Source organism: Myiozetetes cayanensis, unplaced genomic scaffold (assembly GCF_022539395.1).
Source record: "Myiozetetes cayanensis isolate MyiCay16 unplaced genomic scaffold, myiCay2020 scf4, whole genome shotgun sequence".
NCBI lineage: Eukaryota > Metazoa > Chordata > Aves > Passeriformes > Tyrannidae > Myiozetetes > Myiozetetes cayanensis.
Window position 1 is genome coordinate 71913017 of NW_026087631.1, and position 21423 is coordinate 71934439.

General features: G+C 53.8%; 2 protein-coding genes across 4 annotated transcripts in view; both read right to left on the reverse strand.

Annotated features, from left to right (window-relative positions):
- ME2 (malic enzyme 2) overlaps positions 1-8640 on the reverse strand; it is a 40968-nt gene extending 32328 nt beyond the window's left edge. The window contains exon 1 of the mRNA XM_050329354.1: positions 8624-8640. The gene's annotated coding sequence lies outside the window, so the exon portion shown is untranslated. The remainder of the gene's footprint in view (positions 1-8623) is intronic.
- A 5005-nt stretch (positions 8641-13645) lies between these two features.
- Positions 13646-21423, reverse strand: part of MAPK4 (mitogen-activated protein kinase 4) — a 44342-nt gene continuing 36564 nt past the window's right edge. For all 3 annotated transcript variants that reach the window (XM_050328877.1, XM_050328878.1, XM_050328879.1), the window contains 3 exons: positions 20412-20573; positions 18724-18925; positions 13646-16988 (listed from right to left, as the gene is read on the reverse strand). In XM_050328877.1, the coding sequence (XP_050184834.1) occupies positions 16301-16988; positions 18724-18925; positions 20412-20573 (1052 nt within the window). In that variant the 3' untranslated portion in view covers positions 13646-16300. The remainder of the gene's footprint in view (positions 16989-18723; positions 18926-20411; positions 20574-21423) is intronic.

A 21423-nucleotide genomic window follows, 5' to 3' on the forward strand; every position in this document is an offset into this window, starting at 1 on the left:
GAGGGGATGGGAATGAGGGGATGGGAATGTGGGGATGGGAATGTGGGGATGGGAATGAGGAATGGGAATGTGGGAATGAGGGGATGGGAATGTGGGGATGGGAATGTGGGAATGGGAATGTGGGGACGGGAATGTGGGAATGGGAATGTGAGGGGATGGGAATGTGGGGATGGGAATGTGGGGATGGGAATGAGGAATGGGAATGTGGGGATGGGAATGTGGGGATGGGAATGAGGGGATGGGAATGAGGGGATGGGAATGTGAGGGGATGGGAATGAGGGGATGGGAATGAGGGGATGGGAATGTGGGAATGGGAATGTGGGGATGGGAATGTGGGAATGGATGGGAATGTGGGAATGGGAATGAGGGGATGGGAATGAGGGGATGGGAATGTGGGAATGGGAATGTGGGAATGGGAATGAGGGGATGGGAATGTGAGGGAATGGGAATGTGGGGATGGGAATGTGGGGATGGGAATGTGGGGATGGGAATGTGGGCATGGGAATGAGGGGCTGGGAATGAGGAATGGGAATGTGGGGATGGGAATGTGGGAATGGGAATGAGGGGATGGGAATGAGGGGATGGGAATGTGGGAATGGGAATGTGGGGATGGGAATGTGGGAATGGATGGGAATGTGGGAATGGGAATGAGGGGATGGGAATGAGGGGATGGGAATGTGGGAATGGGAATGTGGGAATGGGAATGAAGGGATGGGAATGTGGGGATGGGAATGTGGGGACGGGAATGTGGGGACGGGAATGTGGGAATGGGAATGTGGGAATGGGAATGTGGGAATGGGGGCATGCGAATGTGGGGATGGGAATGTGGGAATGGGAATTTGAGGGGATGGGAATGAGGGGATGGGAATGAGGGAATGGGAATGAGGGGATGGGAATGTGGGGATGGGAATGTGGGGATGGGAATGAGGGGATGGGAATGTGGGGATGGGAATGAGGGGATGGGAATGTGGGGATGGGAATGTGGGGATGGGAGTGTGGGGATGGGAATGTGGGGATGGGAATGAGGGGATGGGAATGAGGGAATGGGAATGAGGGGGTGGGAATGTGGGAATGGGAATGTGGTCATGGGAATGAGGGAATGGGAATGTGGGGATGGGAATGTGGGAATGGGAATGTGGGGATGGGAATGTGGGAATGGGAATGTGGGAATGGGAATGAGGGGATGGGAATGTGGGGATGGGAATGTGGGAATGTGGGGATGGGAATGAGGGGATGGGAATGTGGGGATGGGAATGAGGGGGTGGGAATGAGGGGATGGGAAAGAGGGGATGGGAATGTGGGGATGGGAATTTGAGGGGATGGGAATGTGGGGATGGGAATGAGGGGATGGGAATGAGGGGATGGGAATGTGGGGATGGGAATGTGGGAATGGGAATGTGGGGATGGGAATGAGGGAATGGGAATGTGGGGATGGGAATGTGGGGATGGGAATGTGGGAATGGGAATGTGGGGATGGGAATGTGGGAATGGGAATGTGGGGATGGGAATGGGAATGTGGGGATGGGAATGAGGAATGGGAATGTGGGGATGGGAATGTGGGGGTGGGAATGTGGGGATGGGAATGTGGGAATGGGAATGAGGAATGGGAATGTGGGGATGGGAATGTGGGAATGGGAATGTGGGGATGGGAATGAGGGAATGGGAATGTGGGGATGGGAATGTGGGGATGGGAATGTGGGGATGGGAATGTGGGGATGGGAATTGTGAGGGGATGGGAATGTGGGGATGGGAATGAGGAATGGGAATGTGGGGATAGGAATGTGGGGATGGGAATGAGGGGATGGGAATGAGGGGATGGGAATGTGAGGGGATGGGAATGAGAGGATGGGAATGTGAGAGGATGGGAATGAGGGGATGGGAATGAGGAATGGGAATGTGAGGGGATGGGAATGTGGGAATGGGAATGTGAGTGGATGAGAACGAGGGGATGGGAATGTGAGGGCATGGGAATATGAGGCAATGGGAATGTTGGGAGAGGGAATGTGAGGATGGGAATGAGGGGATGGAGGTGTGAGGGGGATTGAGGGGATGGAGTGTGACGGGATAGGGACTGTGAGAGGGTGGAGGGTGTAGGGATGGGAATGTGAGGGCATGGGGCAGTGAGGGGATGGGAATGTGAGGGCATGGGGCAGTGAGGGGATGGGAATGTGAGGGGACGGGGTCCGTGAAGGGACAGGGTCCATGGCAGGACGAGGTCCGTGATGGGCCTGGGTCCGGGGGGGATAAGGGGTCCGAGAGGGAACGGGGGCTGTGTAGGGTTGGGATCCACGAGGGGACGCAGGCAGCAGAGGGCTCACCCCCCTCACAGCCACAAATTCCTCCCCGGTGTGCCGCCCAGCCCTGCCCTCGGGCCGTTCAAAACCGGCGTTTTCATGATAAAAAGGATATTCGTATCCTAAGAATTCCAATCCTCCGGCTGGCACCGGACGCGGTTCCAACGGCTCGGCGCAGGGGCGAGCAACAGCTGCGCGGCTGAGTCGCCATAGCAACGGCATCAGGTACATAAACCCACCTAATCAAAACCTGCCTGCCTAATTGCGGCTCCGAGAGCCGCGGAGAGCTCGTCCGGCTGCCTTCCCACCATCAGCGCTGGCTCCGGAACGCGCCCGCATAACGCCGCGCTGCCCCTGCAGACAAAAGGGAGGCTGCGAGAATAAATAAACCTGCAAGGTCATGGCTTCGTGCCCGGCTGAAAATAGCCCCAGATTGGAGGCGTTCGGGAGCGCCTGGCTCGGTACCCGAGCGGCATTAAATCGCCGGCGCCGTAAAAACCCGCTCCGTCTGGGGCCGGCCCGAGGGTCCTGCCCCACACACCGAGAGAAGGGTCCGGGCCCTGCTGAAATGCAGCGCTTTGTTGTGAAAGAAGGGCTGCCTTGGGAGCTGCGCCGAAATGAGTCACGGCTCACAGAGAGAAACCTGCGCCCCGGGGAATGGGATTTGCTGCACGGCCTCGGACTCCCAGCGGCGGTTTTTACTCTGTCCTTTCCAGTCAGCACCCTCTGCCTTCACACCCCTGTGTGTGCGTGTGTTCTCCCAGAAGCTCAGTGGTATCATTCTCAAACCCAGGCTCCAGGCCTTTTCCAAGGCACAGGTCTTGTGGAGATGCTCCACCTGGAGCCTTAACGCAGGCACACAGCCCCAGCCTTGCACAGGGTGGGGGGCAGCAGAATCCTGGAGTCACTGAATTGTCTGGGGGGGAAAAGCCCTCCCAGAACGTCGAGTCCAACCATTCCCCAGCACTGCCAAGGCCACCACTCACCCACGTCCCCAGGTGCCACATCCACAGGGCTTTTAAATCCCTCCGGGGATGGGGACTCCACCACTGCCCTGGACAGCTGTGCCAGGGATGGACAACCCCTTGGGTAAAGGAATTTCCCCAATATCCAACCTAAACCTCTCCTGGCATGACTCGAGGCCATTTCTTCTCCTCCTACCCCTTGTTCTCTGGGAGCAGAGCCCACCTTCCCCCAGCTCCCCCCTCCTGTCAGGGATTGCAGAGCCAGAAGGTCCCCCCTGAGCCTCCTTCTCTCCAGGATGAGCCCCCCCAGCTCCCTCAGCCGCTCCTGCTGCTCCAGCCCCTTCCCCAGCTCTGTTCCCTTCCCTGCACACGCTCCAGCCCCTCAGTGTCTCTCCTGTCTGAGGGCCCAGAACTGCCCCAGCACTGGAGGTGCCTCAGCAGGGCCAGCACAGGGACGGGCACTGCCCTGGCCCTGCTGCCACCCCACGGCTGGGACAGCCCCGGGGACACTTGGCTTCAGCTCACACCCTGCTGGTGCAAACTTGGCCCGCCTCAAGACAGCAGGGGTGCTTTACCCCGGTCTGTAGGGACAGCAGTCCTGCTCTTCATCCCACACTGCTCCAAAGGCCCCGGGTGCCTGTTGCAGCTGTGGCTGGGTCGTGCCACTGCCTGCGCTGCAGGACGGGAGGAGCAGTCTGGAGGGCTTTTATCACCATATTTGGCGCTCAGCACGGAAGAGTTTCTTTTGGCACCCACGATGTGCTGTTGCTCTGCTGTTGCCAAGGGGATCGGCCCTGAGCCCCTGGAGCTCCTCAGCTCCGCAAAACCAGCTCTGCTCCCTCCCCTGGCTGCGCCGGCAAGCTCACTCACGGCAGGCTGAGGGTTCATTCCCCAGACTTCTAAAGCAGCAGATAATATTTCATGATAATTCTGTATTTCCTGTGTGCACAGGCACCGCATCCTGCTGGGATTCCTCTTTGGAGGGAGCCAGTGGCTTGTGCTGAAGTAAAATGCCCGTCCCAACAGCCATTCGACCGCTGCTGGAACGTGGTGTTTTTAAAATCACAGCGAGGTGGCTTCTCAAGTCACCTCCACCCTCCTAAAACGGCCTGCTGTTTCCCTTCTGAGTTTTCCTGGATTTTTTTATGGTTTTCTGCTTGTTTTTCCTCTCTTTGCTGAGGAGGCCTTCCTCTCTGATAAACTGTACTGATTGTAGCCACTCCTGCCAGATAAACAGAACGCTTCTCCTTTTCATTCTTGAGATAGTTCTGCGTCTCCTCCCTGTAACATTTCCAGGTTTTCAAATTTATTTTTTATTGTTTATTTAAAACAATGTCACCAGAGCTGGACTAGGTGTTCTTGGTTTTTTTATATAACCGATTCTTGATGTAAATTAAACAAAAAAAAAAAATTAAATCTCTGTTCTAATTGCCTAGATCTCTGTATTCATGGTGCTGGACTGTCAGTCCCATAAACACACTGATAATGTGGCTCTATGTATGCAGTCCTGAACAAATAACCCTTTAAGCAGCGATATTATTTTTTATCTAACCCCAATCTCTGAAGTTTTTGCAGTACAGATTAGCAGGCAAGCTGTCTCTCAGGAGAGAAGTTTCTGTGATTTGGCAAACCCCGGCCTCTTCACCTGTTGCTCTTTATTTTTGTTAAAAAGAGGTGTTCGTTGTTAACCACGGCAAGGTTGGACTTGACAAGGAGAGATGACCTGACTGACTCTTACCATTCACACTATGAGACTGTAGCAGGAATTAGGCAGCAAAGGTGATTGTTACCCCAAGGCGAGGCTTGTGAAGAAAAATCGCATCTTTCGCTGGACCAAATTCCACCAAAAGATGATATTTCTCTCCACAAACCTTGCCTGTTTCACCTCTTCAACGCACCAAGGTTGAGAAGCACCTTTGCTCCGTTTCCATTATTTTTATTCTAATTCTGTCGAGTAATTTTATTCTCCTGTGTTTGGAACGTCTTTCTGCTTTAAATTCCTCGCTGAGCTTTGGCCTGCGTGGACACCAGCCCAGTTTTGGGTGAAAATCGGACAGGAATCAGGTGGAAAATGGCAGATTTAGGGAGAGGGGTGAAGAGGGAAATCGGGGAATTATGAGGGGGAAAATGTGGGAATTCGTGGGGAAAAACGAGGAAATTTGGATGGAATTTGGGGAAATTCGGGTGAAAATTAGGCGGGAATTGGGCGGAAAATGGCGGGTTTGGAGGTCCTTTGAGGGAGTTTAGGGGCAAAAGGAGGGAATTCTGAGGGGGAAAAAGGAGGGAATTTGAGGAAAAATGAGGAAATTTGGGTGGAATTTGGGGAAATTTGGGTGAAAATGGAGAATCTGGGTGAAAATTGGTCACAAAATGGCGTGTTTAGAGGGAACCTGGAGGGGATTTGGGGGGAAAATGAGGGAATTCTGAAGGGAAAATGAGGGAATCTGAGGGAAAAATGGGGAGATTTGGGGGGAAATGGGGGATATTTGGGTGAAAACAAGGTATTCGGGTGGAAATTGGGTGAAATTCGGGCTAAAATCGGGTGAAAATCGTTTGGAAAATGGTAGGTTTAGAGGGGACCTGGAGGGAATTGGCGGGAAAATGAGGGAATTCTGAGGGGAAAATGTGGGAATTTCTTCTCTGCTGATCCTCTGGACAGCCAGGGGACAACGGGGAGAAGAACCTGAGATGGGCTGATCGGGGGGGGGGCTGTTCAGACCAGGCAGGAGGAAGGAGCTTTTTATGCTGAGGGTGGTAAAAAAGAGCAAGCACAGAGAGGGGAAGGGCTGCCCTCTCCCGATCGCTCAGCAGATGCCGGGTGGGAATTGTCACGCCTTTATTTGGCCTCAGCGGGGCACAAAAAGCACAAAAGCCGCCGATCCACTGCGAGTTTAGAAGCCATGAAGCCCCCACCGACCTCAGGTGAGCTGGAAAGGGATGTGTCTCTCACCTTAGGGGAGAGCCTAACCCCATAGGTAGGGGTTTGGTGACGCTGCACTTGGTTTTAAGATCCCGAAACCAGCACACGGCGCTTTCTGGTCTCTTTCTCACCTGTTTTCATGTGAGAATGGAGCTCACAGGCACTGATCAGAGCCTCGACAGCTGAAGGACGAGTACCATTAGCACACACACACACTCGGTGACTCTTGTTTCTGCCTTTGACACCTCCCTCTCAGGCTGGGCTCCCGGGAAACCACGCTGGTCTTTTCAGGCTGAAAACCCTCCCTGCTGAGAGCGCTCTGCTGCTGTCTCCAAGTGGATGGGACCCACGAAAATACCAGAGAAAGCTGCCGAAAAAGTTCCACTAGGTCTCAAATCGTACTGCCTCGAAATGCTACGAAGTGAATTCTCTGCACTTGTCAGCACAGTGTCAGCGTCTCAGCCCTGACTTCTCCGTGCCTAGCAAAGGACAGCATCCTGACCAGGGCAAAACAACTCAGCTCCCCTCCAAACAGGCGAGAAAAGCTCTCCTGGGCAGAGCACGAAGGAGAAATGGTTTTTATTTTTGAGTTACCATTCACCTGCTCGGTGCTGCCGAGGGCAAAGCAACCTGTGGGGCTCTGCTGAAGCAGCTTTACAGCTGTTGCACTCCTTTGCATTGCAAGTCCTACAGGCACCCTCACTGGCCCTGCATTTTTGGGAGAATCTTAAAACCTAACTCCTCCAGCAGGAGAGGGCTGACACTAAAATGCAGGATCCTTCAGGTCGGGAGAGACCTGAGCAGGGAAAGACAACCACATGGTGAGTTTTTCCGCCTCAAACAGAGAATAAAAGCCATAAATCCTTTGCATTAACTGTGCCCTGTATGCCTTTACATAATGCACAGGCATCTGCACCAGGGACAGCGACAGAGTCTCAGTCATGAGGTACCCAGGCAGGGAGCTACGAGCCAGCTGCAAAACCGCTGTCACACAGAGAGCTTTGGCACTTATGCAGAAGCTCTTGAATTACAGAGAACCCAACTCCATCAAGATTTCATCAGCACTGCTGTGAATGGAAGTCTCCAATTCCTGACAACTTCCACAGATGAGATTTTCTTTCTTTTTTTTTTGAGAGCAAGGGAACTCGAGTCTGTTAAAAAAATCTGACCTGTTTAGCTGGCAAGACTGAGGTTTGGTGGTTTTTTTGGTGTTGTTTTTTTTTTTTTTTTTTTTTTTTGGTTTTTTTTTTTTTTTAATCTTTTTTTCCCCCCAGCTGAGTTTTGTTTCCCTCAGTTCAAGGATCAGGTGGGCTGAGGCTGAATGAAGCCAATGCCAAAAGGCACGTGAGGGTTAAAGATTGGCAGGACAGAGCTGCAGAAGCCACAGCTCTCACCTCCCCTCTGGGACGTAAGGGCAGAGTGCTGAAGGAAGAAAACCAACAGGCAGCCGTCACAGAAAGCTGTTGGGACAATTTATCCTCCCTAGATCTATGTCAGATTGTTCCTGACCGCCTTTATCCTCTTCGTGTTCCCTGAAACGGCCTCCAGGAGGATTTGCTGTTCCCTTTTCTTCGCAGGACCTCAGCTCAGGCTGTGTGACCTGCGGGCTCGATCAGCCCCCTGTTGTCCTGAGGAGGGTTTTGGGGTCCCTTTGTCATTTAACGTGCTCCCAGGAGCAGCAACTGCTATTTGTGTGGCTTTCTGGATATTCTGCTTTCCAGCAGGGCTTACAAAGGCCTGAACAACAAGGCACTGTACTTTTTCAACTGCTGATAAACTGTGTGAATGAGAGTTGTGCATTGCCCCTGTCCCAGATACCGAGGAGGGATGCAAAGTTACAAGAAAACTGCTCAGAAAGGTTTCAACTCCTTATTTTGAGCTCCTCTGGTAGATCAAAGGCTTCTCTCCAAGTGATCCAGAGGAGTTTCCCACATAAATTTTTTAAAATAAGGCTGCAAAGCGGGAACTTCTTGGGTTTGAAAAGCCAAAATTCGAATTTGGCAAGGCACACCTGCCAGCTCAGTCCCAGAGGGGGAGAGGAACACGATTTCCCCCTTCTGCCTCCTTTGTCAGAGGGGGCAGTGAATGCCAAAGGGGGGGTGGGGGGGACAGCTGTCAAAGCTGAAGACGGGAGAATTGATATTTTTAAGCCCCACTGGCACAGTCCAGGTGACCTGCTCAGTGTGGACTCAGCTCACGGTGCACAGTAAAACCTCCTTTTCTGTCCTTTTTCTGCTGCCGAAATACCGATCCAGCCAAGCGCGGGACCTCACACACACGCACACACACAGAGGCAACAAACTTGACTTAAATGACTCTAGCGACCACCTCGACCATAATGTGCCGAAATGCTTCTCTGGACAAAACAAACAAACAAACAAAACAAAACAAACCAAAAAACCACCAAAAAACAAACAACAACAACAACAACAAAATAAAACCACCTGCCAGACGTGATTCAGCGAGACAAAAGCACCTCCTGGCTTCCTTCGCGGCGGCAGGGAGCCCTCAGCACCCTGCAGACCCGGACCGACGGCTGCTCCTCGCTGCCCGCGCTTGGCCGCAGAGGTGTGATCCCGTTATTCCAGGGGGAAACGCTCGATGTCAAACCCCCGACGGCGGGCGGACCCTCCCGCATCCTTCCTGCGCATCGCCTGGCGGAGGGGGTGAGGTGACAGCAGGGCTTTGGAGCTGCGGGTGGCACCGGGCTGGGTCCCCCAGGGCTTGTCCGTGCGGGGGAATCCGGGCAGCCAGAACACGATTTCTGTGAGTTTCCCTGCAGAGGGCGGCCCGTCCTCGCCTAAGACAGCTCACGGCTGCAGGAGCAGCACGACTCTTGAACTGGGTGTTTGAGGAGGGACACTCAGCTCCTCCCGTCCGCCCCACGGCTGGGAAAGCGCTGCCCTGTAAAGCGGCAGCTCTGGGGACGTGCCCCCGAGGGAGAGCTTTGTCCGGCTGCAGCGCTTGCACCCCAGAGATCTCAGAGGGAAATAGGCTTCTTGTGCCTACCGGGAGCCCCTGAGTCCGCCACTCAGCCCCCCTTGCTCCCATGGCTTCCCCATCTCCCAGGAGTTCTCCCTTCACACCCTCTTTTCTCTGCCCACCTCCTCTAAGAGCAGATCTGGGCTCCCTCACAGCTGCCGCTGAGCAAACAGCTCGGTGGGTCCGGCAGGAGCCTCAGCCAGAAGGGGAGTCAGACCTGCTGGGGCCTCTGGGCTTGGTATCCGCCCTTCCTCTGGGTGAGCTGGTGCAGGAACGCGGGCTCCCTGCAGGCTGTTTCTCATTGTAGCCTCACTGCCCTAAACCAGGCGACATCTAAAGGTCCCTTCCGACCCAAACCACCCTACGGTTCTGTAAAAACTTCACAACCAGAGAGGAGAACCAGAGCACACCTCGCTCTTCTCGTCAGTCAGCCTCGAGGCCTTTTTTTTTTTGCACGCCCCCATTTTTTGGATGGGGTTAAGGACACGCACAGGGAGCTCAGCAGACCAGGCAAGAGCAGGTTGCAGAGCAAGTCCCAGAGCAGTGCTGTGCCTCTCTCCTTAACACAGGTTTGGAACACCAGGGCTGGCTAACAGAAGCTGAGTATGAGCACAGTGATGCTTGTCTGAAGATCCAGCAGCACTCCTGGGGGAACAACTTGAAGCAGCACGGATCAGCTAAGCATTTACTGGCAGCTACTGTGTTTGAGGAACATAATTTAGAGTGACAAAGTACCTGCTGCGGGAACAGACCCTTGGTGGAGAGATGACGAGCAGGTCTTGCCCATGTCTGGTTTTTAATGAGCCGGTTCAGTCAGTGTGAAATGTCAGTCGGTGCCTCTGGAGACAGGGAAGGAAGACACTGAGGCTCCTGCTGTTCAGCCCCTCTGTAAGTGGCTCTGTGATTAAATATTTCAGTTTGTTGCTCAGCAGCTGACGGGGCTGGCATTTCTGCCACCGCCGCCTTCGGTCCCCTGTTTGTTTCTCCACGGAAGGCCGAGCCTCAGCACGGCCTGGCTGAGGATGAAGGGGTGACTGGCACTGCCAGTTCTCTGCAGACACAGCACTGAGAGCCAGCAACACCTCTGTCCCCAGCCAGGCCTGTCCCTCTGCCACGGGAGGGTGGAGGAGCTCGCCCAGGCCAGGGGAGTCTGCCCAGCTCCGGCAGCGCTCGGGAGCTGTGCGGGGGCAGCTCTGGGAGCAGCCAGTGGGATGGGATGTGCATCAGACAGGGCTCAGAGGTGCCACAGGGCACACACGGGCAACACGAGCCCCTGATCTGCTGCCAGTTTTGGCCAGAAAATCTGATTTCTCTGCGTCCTTCTGCAGGAGGAGAATGATGAGCTCTCCGGGCTGCGGCACCACAGAGCTGCTCAGTGGGCTGAATTAGTGGCAGAAGCACTCAAATGTGAGGCCTTGTTTTGCTGCAGTGACAGCCTTTTCAGCCTGTGATGAATAACCATCATATACCATCTTCTCTGGAGAGAGAGGCTTTCCTCCTTCCTTCCTTTCACAGCTGAAAGTTGTACGGGATTACACAGGGACGATACGGAGGCTCCTCCAAATTAATTTTTAACTGTTTCTGGGAGGGTTCTCTCTGGTTTCTGGACCCCCCTGGTGACTGTTTACCTATCCTGGACAGACAGCAGCAGTACACATGCCCCTCCCTCACACCCAGCTGTACCAAATGGTGGACTCTGGGGCCTCAGGAGACCTTCTCGGGTGAGGGTCTCCTGCCCCCAGCAGTGACTGCTCTGGGGAATGACGAGTCCCCCTTGGTAGGATGGGAATGCTGGCCATCCATCAAGTTCATCAGACTCCTGAAAAGATGGGGCTACTCTCTCAGGGATGGAGTGACTTGAGCATTAACCACCTCCATCAAGCCGGAGAAGCAGATGGCTTGGATGTGGACAGCTCAGATCCTCAGCACACCTACTCCTCTGCGGTACGCCGAGCTCATGGTTTTACTCCTACAGCAGTGCAGAGCAGCTCTCACCACAGAGGAGGAATTCACACCCCCAAGAGGTGAAGGAGGGTGGCAAGACGTGGCTTTGAGCTTAGCGACGAAAGATGGAATTGTAAGGACGGAAACAAACCTTCCCAATCCAGGGGCCTGACCCAGAGGCTCCCCCAGGCACACAGCACACGAGAGCTGTGTGTTCCTGTGTGCGCACTCACACTGAAGTTCTGTTGTGCCTGGCTGAGCACGTGGTTTGTTCTTTCACCTTCCACCTCATCACTGTGGAGTGTTTTAGAGAAGGACCCACCTGGATGACCAGTGGCTTCCCAGCTGCTCATGAGCACAGGTTCTTGGCACAACAGAGGGAAAAAGCTTTGGGTTGAACCCATTTCCTTCCCTTACTGCATGTTACTGCCTATCAGGGGGATCTCATCACCTCTGGATACTCATGTGCACTCCTCCCCATCCCAGCTCCCTTCAGGGGTGTATTTTCACTGTCCTCACAGAGGCAGAGGCAGCACTGAACTTGTGAACTGCGAACTTGGCAGTCCTGCTGGCGCTGGAACTGCCAACAGGGGCCAGCAGGATTTAGCACCACACAGCATATGGGAAACTTTTCTTCAGTAAATTGTCACCCTGAAACCTATTTTTCCCCATCCATATGACACCAACCCACACTGTTCTTGCTCCGAGAGCAGCGGGGTGACCATCCCGTCCCACCCCCTGCCGTGGGCAGGGTCACCTTCCACTACACCAGACTGTCCAAGCTCTGTCCAGCCTGTCCTTGCACACTTCAGGGATGGGGCAGCCACAGCTTCTCTGGGCAACCCCTGCCAGGGCCTCTCCACAGCCAGGAATTCCTTCCCAGTATCCCATCCAACCCTGCCCTCTGGCACTGGGAAGCCACTATCCCCGATCCCAGAACTGATCCCACACACTGGCCGCTCTTACCTGCTCCATTCTGCAGACTGGGCTACCAAAGCTTTGTTTAATTACCCCAGCTTTGGCCCAAGATGTTTGTATCACTCCCAGTGTGACCCAGGCAGGAATTCCCAGGAACACCAGGGCGGAGTCAGTGCCCAAGGACAAAGCAGTCACCAGACGGGCTCTGGGGGGGTCCCCATGATCCATGGACACGGGAGCACACAGGGCAAGCAGAGCTCAATTCACACCCTGAAGCACCTCCATCTCCTGCCATTTTCTGGGAGGAATGCCGTAGATTGCCGAAACTTAAAACAATATATTGTAGGACACACAAGCACTTCATACAACAGTGACACACACAGCAATTAATTCTATTTCTCACCGGTGCTGTCAAAGATGTGCTTGGGTATAATCTCTCCAGTGCTTCATAAAAATTCATATAAACTCCCTAAAATGCCTCACTTTCACCGCAACGTTAATCAAAGCAACCCCTCCCGAGATCCTTTTGTTGCAATCCATTCTGCCACAACCCAAGAGCTGATGGAGCAAGACCCCCTCCGAGAAAAGGTTGTGGGTTGTTTTTTTTTTTTTAAAGACAAAAATCTTCTTTCAAGACAAAAACCCTTCTTCCTTTCCCTCCCCCGCCCCCCACGAATAAAATCCTACTCTTTGAATTTAGCAACGTGACTGTTACAAACCCGCTCCGGCAGCGCCCAGATGGCCGCTCAAAACACCGTGGTGGTGAGCTGGGGATGCACTTTGAGGGGGGCTCCACTCACCCGGGCACTGCCCCCCTTCAAAACCAAAGCTCTGCCTTTGAAAATGTCAAAGGCAAACCCCATTCAGGAGCAAACACCATATGGTGCATTTGTTCCCCTCAGCTCCTCTCAGAATCAGCAGGAAAAAAAAAAAAAAAGAAAGAGAACATTTCAGACCTGAAATGACTGCGTGCTGCATTATACAGCGTTCTCTCTGCCAGCTCTCCAAAACCGTGGATGGTGGCGTGAAATTGCTCGGAGGGACAGGAATTGATCACTCACCGTCCAGTCCCCCAACAAGCCCGCTTGTAAAATTCACTGTGTTGGGGTTTTACGCTGGGATCCGGGGGAGATCTGCACAGGAAAGACTCCCCAGGATGTCCCTAAAGCCCCTTCAAAAGCGAGCTGAAGTTGATTTTTTTCATTACTCTGACGGGAAAGCTCTGAAAAATCTGGTTAAGTGCAGCTCTGTGATGGTGTGGCAGCCGCTGAATCCCCACACGATTAAAAATAAACTGCAGTAAAAATAGTCACCTATTTGTGACTGGGGAAGAACAATCAGCGGCAGAACCATCGGTGGGACCACTCTGACAGTCAAAGGAGCTCCTTAAATCATCTCCCTGATGGATTCCCAAGCCCCCAGACTGCAGCCCGCGGTGGAAGGGCAGATCCTTGCCTGGAGGCCACCACGAGCAGTGGTGGTGCTCGTGACCTCACTCTGTGAGGTCTTTTCCAACCCAAATGAATTCTGTGATTCGTAAAAAAGGAAGCCTAGGCACCGGTAACTGGAATAAACATTTCAGGCCTCATAATAAGCAAAATAATTGCACGCTGCCACGCAAGGAAGGCTCAGGCCTTACGTTTTATTGTTACAGATGAAAAACGAAGATCTGGCTTGTGGTAGCTGAGCACACTCAGGCAACAAATTAAAGCCATCTCTCTTATCCCCTTTTTCCCAGCGTGTGACGCTGAGGTTTTAGAACAACATTAAATAACAGTTCACGAAGCGACGCGGAAAACCCGGAGCGGCGGCAACACGCTCCGCCCGCTTCCCGCGAAGTTAATGTTACACTTCAGCTGTGGGCCCTCAAGACAGTGTTCAAGAGCGAAACTGTTTCTTTCATGGCCACGATAAACAGCCCCGGAGGCCCCCGGCGAAGGCGCAGCAACCCGTGGAAAATGGCTTCTGGTTTCAGAGGACGCGGGAAACGCCGGCGTGGTTCGGGCGCTGGCGGCTCCTCATGCCGGCGCCTCTCCGTGCTCAGCCCCACGGCAGCAAACAGGTGTCCGGCCTGCCAGAAGGGAGTTCCCAAAAGCCAGCTCTCACCCCCTGCTGATCTCAACCCTCAAGTTCGAACCCCGCCTGTGGCTCCTGGATGTCCGGCTCTCCCACGAGGATGGGATCGTCAGCTCCTCTCCGGGGTGCCACCAGGGAGGGATGGGGCACGACCCATCTGCTGCCAGCTCCTCCTCTCTCGGCACACGCTCCCTGGAGCCCAGCAGCCCCGCTCCCAGCCCTCGCTGGCTGCTGCTGGGTGTGAGCTGTGGGCGGCCGGGGCTGCGCTGGGATCCGCTCCAGCGGGGCAGCGGTCGATGCTTCCCGGTGCCTGAATTTCTCCCGCCACCAGTGAAAAGTGCTGAGCTTTAGCTGAGGTATATCAATAATCCGAGACGCACTGAGAACCAACCCTCCGTTTCTCCTTCACCTCCCCTCTCCAAACCGCTCCGGGGGGCGTCCGAACGCCCAAAGCAAAGACCAGGGGCAAACTGCTTTGCCTCCCAAATGCCTCCTCCACCCGTTTCCCAGGACTTCCACCCCATCCCATCCACGCAGCTGGCAGCCTTCACACCCATGCTGCCAATCAGCATTTTCATCACCCCACAAGGTGAGGCCTCCACAGCAGGAAGATGCTTTGGGGCTTGTCAACGCCTAACACGAGCTCTCCTGCAGCTAAGCCTGCACCTGATCCCACCAAGAAGAGCAAGCAGGGTTAATACAGCAAACGCTGCAGTTAGTTGTCTGATCTCACACCAGTCCTCTTCACACCTCAAGAGTTATTTAGCAGATTACTTGCTAAGAGGGTGGAAGTAATTTGTACAGGGATAGTTAAATATGGACCTTGGAGTTCCTAAGCACAGTAGTTCCTCTTTCACAAATGGAAGTGTGGTGCCACTGGGCTGTGCAGCACGGCAGCACAGCAGCAAGGAAAGCAGAGACTGGCTTTTATCACACTATTTACAGATTTTCCGTCTTAAAAAAACCGCCGAGTTTGGTTAAATGTAAGTATAGAACATTTCTTCCGTTTACAAACTCTTGTTAGCTGATTAGTAGTTAAGGTGCTCAGAAGTGTGGATGAAAACAGAAGTTACAGTAGATCAGCTGTGTCTTTTTGTCTATTTACACACCACGCCCAGTTGCCTGCTGACACCAGCATCTCCCAAAGAAGCCAGTTACGACTCTAACGCCACAGGAACTGGTTTTTCCTTCACAGGGTCTTTGTCAGAAGGTAAAACAGTAGTACTTCAACTCGTTTTTTAACAGGAAAGGTGGGGTGCCCTCGCTGCGTGTGTGTAGCTGGTGGTGCCAGGCAGCATCACGCGGTGGGACACCCTGTTTGTGGCTCCCAGCTCCTGTCCAGCCCTTTCCACTGGGATTTGCTGGCCTGCTGGGCAGGTGCCTGAGGCAGGACTCACAGCACCAGGTTGTTACGCTGAAATGCATCCTATGGGGCCTCCCAAGCGCTTGGAGAGCTCAGCTCTGCCCCGTGAGACACAAGGGAAGAAATTCAGGCGTGAGAAACCAAACCAGGAGAACGCGCCTAGCAGAAATTCTGCCTTCCTGTCAGAAAAAAAAAAAAATAAAACAAACCCCCAAGCGGCCCATATTTTTTGTAGGTCAAATTTCTCCCCCGTTAACGTTCTCCAGGAGTTACTTTCTGTCTGACGGCCAAACTCTACCCCTAGCTCCACTCTCTGCTGACCGGCAGCCGGCCACAGACGCTGCCTGGCACCACTTCTCTCTCCGTACCTGTGCTCACACAGGTGCCTCAGAGGAGCTCAAAGTTCGTTGTTTTGGGAACCCGTCAAACCACGATGGTACCTGACCACACTGAAGACCTTTGTCCTCGTCATTTTAAAGTTGCTATAGAAAAAAAAAAAGGTAAAGGAGCTGATTTGACTTCTGTTTGTAAACCTACCACGTACTGTCATTTTTTTTTTTTTTCCCCCTTGTACACTTTAAGTTTCAAACAGGTCCCAGAGATCGCAAGGCAAGAGTGTTAAGGCAGTATAAGAAACTCAGTATTTCATTCACGCCTCCTGACTGCCCTGGAAGGCGTCAAGAGGGGCAATAATGCGGTTTGTGCTCGCCTTTTCCGAGAAAGGCATTTGGTACAGCGTGAAAAGCGGATGCTCAATGACAGTGGGGAAGCCACTCAGCCCTGGGGAAGGGGCCACACCACCCTGGGGGGAGAGGGAGGTGCAGCGGGGCTCCCCCCCTCACCACCGCTCCTTCTGGTACACCTCCGTCTGCACCATCTCCCCGGGGTGCTCAGAGATGCAGGCCCCGTTGATCTCGTTGAGCTTGTTGTCTGGAAGATCCTCGGGCTTCGTGCAAAGCTTCAGCGCCCTGGAGATGAAGACGTCCAGGTTGAACTCGGGGTCCGCCTCCCTGCTCACCTCGGCGGGCTCCTGGTGCAGGCGGCGAGGAGAGGACGGCAGGCTCCGCTCCTGGATCTCGGGGAGAGAGCTGGGACACTCCAGCCCCGCCTGAGTGCTCTTCACCCACTGGGCAATCTCCAGGAAGAGGTTGGAGGGTTCTTCTTCCAGCGACAGCTCAGCTGCGGGTGCTATGGTTGCTCTTTTCCAGTGGGATAAGTCTAGGATTAGCTTGGGCTCCGAGTAGTGATGGGGTTTACTGTCCCTCCACAGCAGTTTGTCCAAGTAGGAAGGCGACCCCACCTTGTAATCACACGACTTCCCACAGTCTGCATCAAACACTCGGTCCATGGACGAGTGGGACAGCTCCAGGAACCTCTCCGAGCTGCTCTGTGAGTATTTCCGTGGGTCGACCTGCGCTTCCTCAGCCGTGGATTCCGACCCTGCCCGGGGGTCCCGCTGGACCTCGTCCATGTCGTGGTGCTTGTCGTGTCTCCAGTCCAAATCGGAGGAGAGGCTTATGTGGTACCTGTGGAAGACACACAGACAGTGAACTGAGCAGTCCTCAAATCAGTATCAGCTGCTGCTGATAGTTCTGCCCTTGGCTCGCTGATTTACCGCTTGCCTGCAGATCTCTAATGTCTTACTGAGATTAGAGACGTTTTTCTTTTGTGTTAATGTGCCAGTGGGGCGAGCAACTTACCAGTCCGAGGTGGGACCAGGAGCTGGAATAAAAGCCCAACAGCCAAACCAACTGGCCCCTTCCTTCAGCCCTTCATCACCTTCCACCCACTTGGGATGAAAACACAATTAACACCACCAGTAATCAAACCGTCCCTCAGCCCACAAGTACCACAGTGTGAGGGCTCCTTGTTTGGTCCCCACTGAGACTTGACATCAACAGTTTACTCTGACATCAGGGACCCAGAGCATCCCTGAAGGGTCACCTTGCTAAGTGACAACTTCTCAAATCAGTTTAACCCCCTCGATTGCAATTACCTGACAACACGCATTTCTTAGCCACGGTTTTCACAGTGACATCTAATTTACTGTTTCCTCACCCAGCTGCCTTTAAAGGACATGTTACCCCAGGCTCTGGGGCTCTGTCACGGCAACAAAACACTCGTCAGGTGTCCCACGACACACAGGCAAAATAATTCCTTGTCTCCAAAGCACTTGGTTTGCATTGCAAACTTTACAGCCCCACAGCAGATGTTCCCCAGCTCGGTGGCAGGGCACCCTAAGCCCCCTTTGTTGTTACACACCAACAAAGCCAAGAGATAAAAAGGTGACAAGGTGACCTCCACCAGCTGATTTGCTGCTTTGGGGGCTGTAACTGACAGGAATGCTGGAGCTGTGGGGATATACCGAAGACAGGTATCCCGAGGGAAGCTTCCAGCTTTCCTCTTTACCTAACTGACCTGGTTGTGCCCCCCCAGCCCCTACTCTGACACTTCTTCACTCAGGCAAAGAGATTAATTACAGTGAAGGCAAGGGATTCCTTCAGGTAATTTTTTCAGTGCTGGTGAAATGCAGTGTATTAAGGAGGCAGGGAGATTCAATTGCTAATGCAGAGAGGAACAAAGCTGCAGACGTCCTCAGCCAGCTCATCCTGCCCAGCTGGAAGGAGTTCTACAGAAAAAAAATGAACCTGGTTAATTATTCCCAGCTGCTTATTTTGTCCTGCCTGCTCCAGTGCTGGGACTGGACCAGTAACTGGGGTAATCATCCAGGACATGAGAGACCTCAGCTCAAAGCTTTGATCTGCTCTAAACTTCCAGCAAACCATTTAAATGTCAACACAACCAAGGATTTTTTGCAAGACCCCCCCTATCTGTGGTCTCTGGTGCTCACACACACCTTAAAAAGTGATAAATACAGCGCTCCAAACCAGGCCTTGTCCCCAGGAAGGTTACATTATTGTATAACCTGTTTTATAGGAAAAGAGGACAGAGGGAAGGGCCGCAGAGCCACAATACAGGCTGTGAACAAAACCCAGAAGCAGAAAGGTGCTCAGTAACTCAGCACACTCCACATCTGCTCCCTGAGGAAACCAATGGCGAGCCTCTTGCTGGCTCTGGTGAGGTGCCAGCTCGGGCCAGGATCACAACATGGCATAAAGGAGGAAAACGCGGGTGCTTTTCACGGGTCTGGAACGCGTGTGATGGAACCCAGTCAAGGGCGGGTCAGGGACTCACCAACCAAGTTCTGCCTCAAGAATTCAAGCCAGTATCTGTTCTCTGGCCCACCCCTGAGCACCTTACCTGTCCCAGTTGGACATCTGGCTCTGGTTGGCTTCCATCAGCAGGATGTCATCAATCTCGTCCTCGATCCGGAACGGGTGCTGGGACACGGGCTCGTCCTCGGGGCACGAGTACTGACTCATGTAGGGGTGCTGCAGCCCCATCTCGGCCGTTAATCGATCCATGGGGTTAAAGGTCAGTATTTTCTCCAGAAAATCAATCGCTGTGGAGCACAGAGACACCAGCTCACTAATCCCTCTAAAGCAGTGACAGCATCCTTGCCAGGAGGAGTCTCGAGGAACCCCCATAACAAACCCCCTCGAAGTCAGGGAGGAATTAAAGGCCACGACAACAAGCACACCTGCACCAGGCACTTCTGTCCTTGCTGCATCCACCTCACCTGCCATGGGAGCAATCCTGCAGCCCCTGCTCAGGCGCCACCTCCTCCAGCAAGGCAGGAGAAATGGCCGTGAGAGCACCATCACACCTCCCCAGGAACGCGTGTGTGTGTTACACCCCGGCGCTGTGATCCCGAGCAGAGCGGTAAATCCCGCCCCAAAAACGCCTTTGGGCTGTGCCAGGATTTGATTCCACGCTCTCAGATCCATTCGACGAGCGCGTTGCACTTCAGGCAACCGATTTCACTGATCTCTACTTGCAGCTGAAGCGGATTAGGTTTGCTGCAATTTTTAAAAGCCTTCAGCGTGACCAGCACTGTAAGATTATTCTATACGTTAATATTTTAAGAATTCTGCATGACAGAAATCATTTCAGAAAGGCTGTAATGCATGAACTCTTTCTAGAGCGATGAAGGAGGAAACTTCAGTGCAATTAAAGTGATGAGAATTAAATCTAAATGTAGAGGGCTAGTTCGCTGTTTTTTGATGACTGTTTTTACTGAGGTTACGATGTGAAAAGGCAAAATCCTGTCACTGAAGTTGTTGCTTATCCAGCTGATTCTTTCACAGCAAAGTCCCTCTGGGCTCAGACAAACAGGAATATGCCTTTCTCCAGTTACACCTTCAGGAACATCCCCCATTAAAGGTGTAACTGTGAGAATGGGTCAGTTTTTTTTAGGGGCAAAGTCACCCAGCAGAACGGGCAGCCACACCTCCTGCCTCTCAGTGCTCAAACATTAACCAGTATCCAGCTGTCTCCCGCGAGGCCACTTCATCACTCGGACTAATTAAGTAGGAGGGAATCAATAGCTCCGTAAGGTCACCACGAGGCACGGAGGAACGACATATTACAAGTCGCACATTACGACACGCTGCGGGTCAGAGAGGCAGGAAAGCGGCCGTGGATTATGCTGAGGGGCGCAGGTGACCTTTCTCCCCGCAGCAGTGACAGGGAAATCAATCTGTCCCTGCGTGCCCGAGGCTGACGTGGCCCCCGGGCACCCCTGGGCACCCTTAGGAGCTACCTGTGAGCAAGCTACAGCGCCCCGAGTGCTGCCCTGCAGCCCTCGCCTTCCCTGGTGGGATGGTGAGCAGGGGGAGCTGTGAGGGGACAGGTATGCTGTGGGGAGATGTGTAACCTACAGGTGCAGCTGGAATCCCCCCTATACCTGAGTCCTCCCCACCAGAGCTCAGGCACTTGCCCTTTGAGGGCAATTCCTGTGGGACCCTGAGGAAACAGGCATGAGAGCACCACAGCCAGGGGAAGCCCCAGGAGGAGGGCACTGCCAAAGGCAGCGGGCACCACTGTACCTTCACTGTCCACCTCGGGCAGCAGCTTCCTCAGCGGCTTCCTCACTTCCCACGTGCTGTTGATGAACATGGGCATCACCTTGAGCAGCTCCTCTTTGTCCTCCTGGTGGATGACGGGGATTGTCTCCAGGATAAGCTGCATCTGCTCCAGCTCGTGGCCCCCTGAACGGGCAGAAAACAGCCAGTGAGATGAGGCACAGAAGGTAAATCAGGGGAGGAAGTGCAGTATTGTATGATCAGCTCCAGGGGTCCCAAAACTTCCCCTTTAAAGGAGTGCAACTGCCCGGCCTCTGTGCTGTCCTGATGGGACGGGCGCTTTCTGACCCGCTCCCGCTGCCTGCTGGGCACCACAGCTGCTGTGTGGATGGTGTATTTGCAATCCTTTCCTTCTGGGATGTGTTTGTGCACACACCCCCAGGCCCCCCACTCACCAGCCAGAGAGAGGAGAGGAGAGGAGCGGCGGCGCCGAGCGCTCATCCCGTCCCTCAGCACACCGCTGGATGGGACCCAGGGCTCCCTGGCTGATCCCCAGCCTCCTGTGCATGCAGGGGGACAGCCTGGTGGAAGCACGGAGCCTCACTATTGACTTTCTGCCTGCCAGGAGAGCCAGTCATAAATATTCTGTCCCCAGAAGCAGGACGAGCCATTTAGGCAGCGAGCTGGCTGGGGCGGGCAAACCAAGCGGGATTTTTGGGCTACCGAGTCCCTGGCACCTCACAGGGGCTGCCCTCCCCATCCCAGAGCTCCCTGTGGGTCTGTAGGAGGCTTCCAGACTCACACCCACGGAGCTGACCCCAAAACACAACTGCCCCGGCCCAGGGCAGGTCCAATCATCGAGGGAATGGTTGGCCATGGAATGAGGCCCTTGGGAAAGGGTCTCTCCATCCACCATGTCCTCATCACTCCAACAAGGTTTGGTTCTACGCACTCACAACCACTTTTACCCACTTTTTCACCCAGGAGGCAGAAGCTCAGAGCCAGGACACGGCAGTGAACTCAGACAACCCCAAAG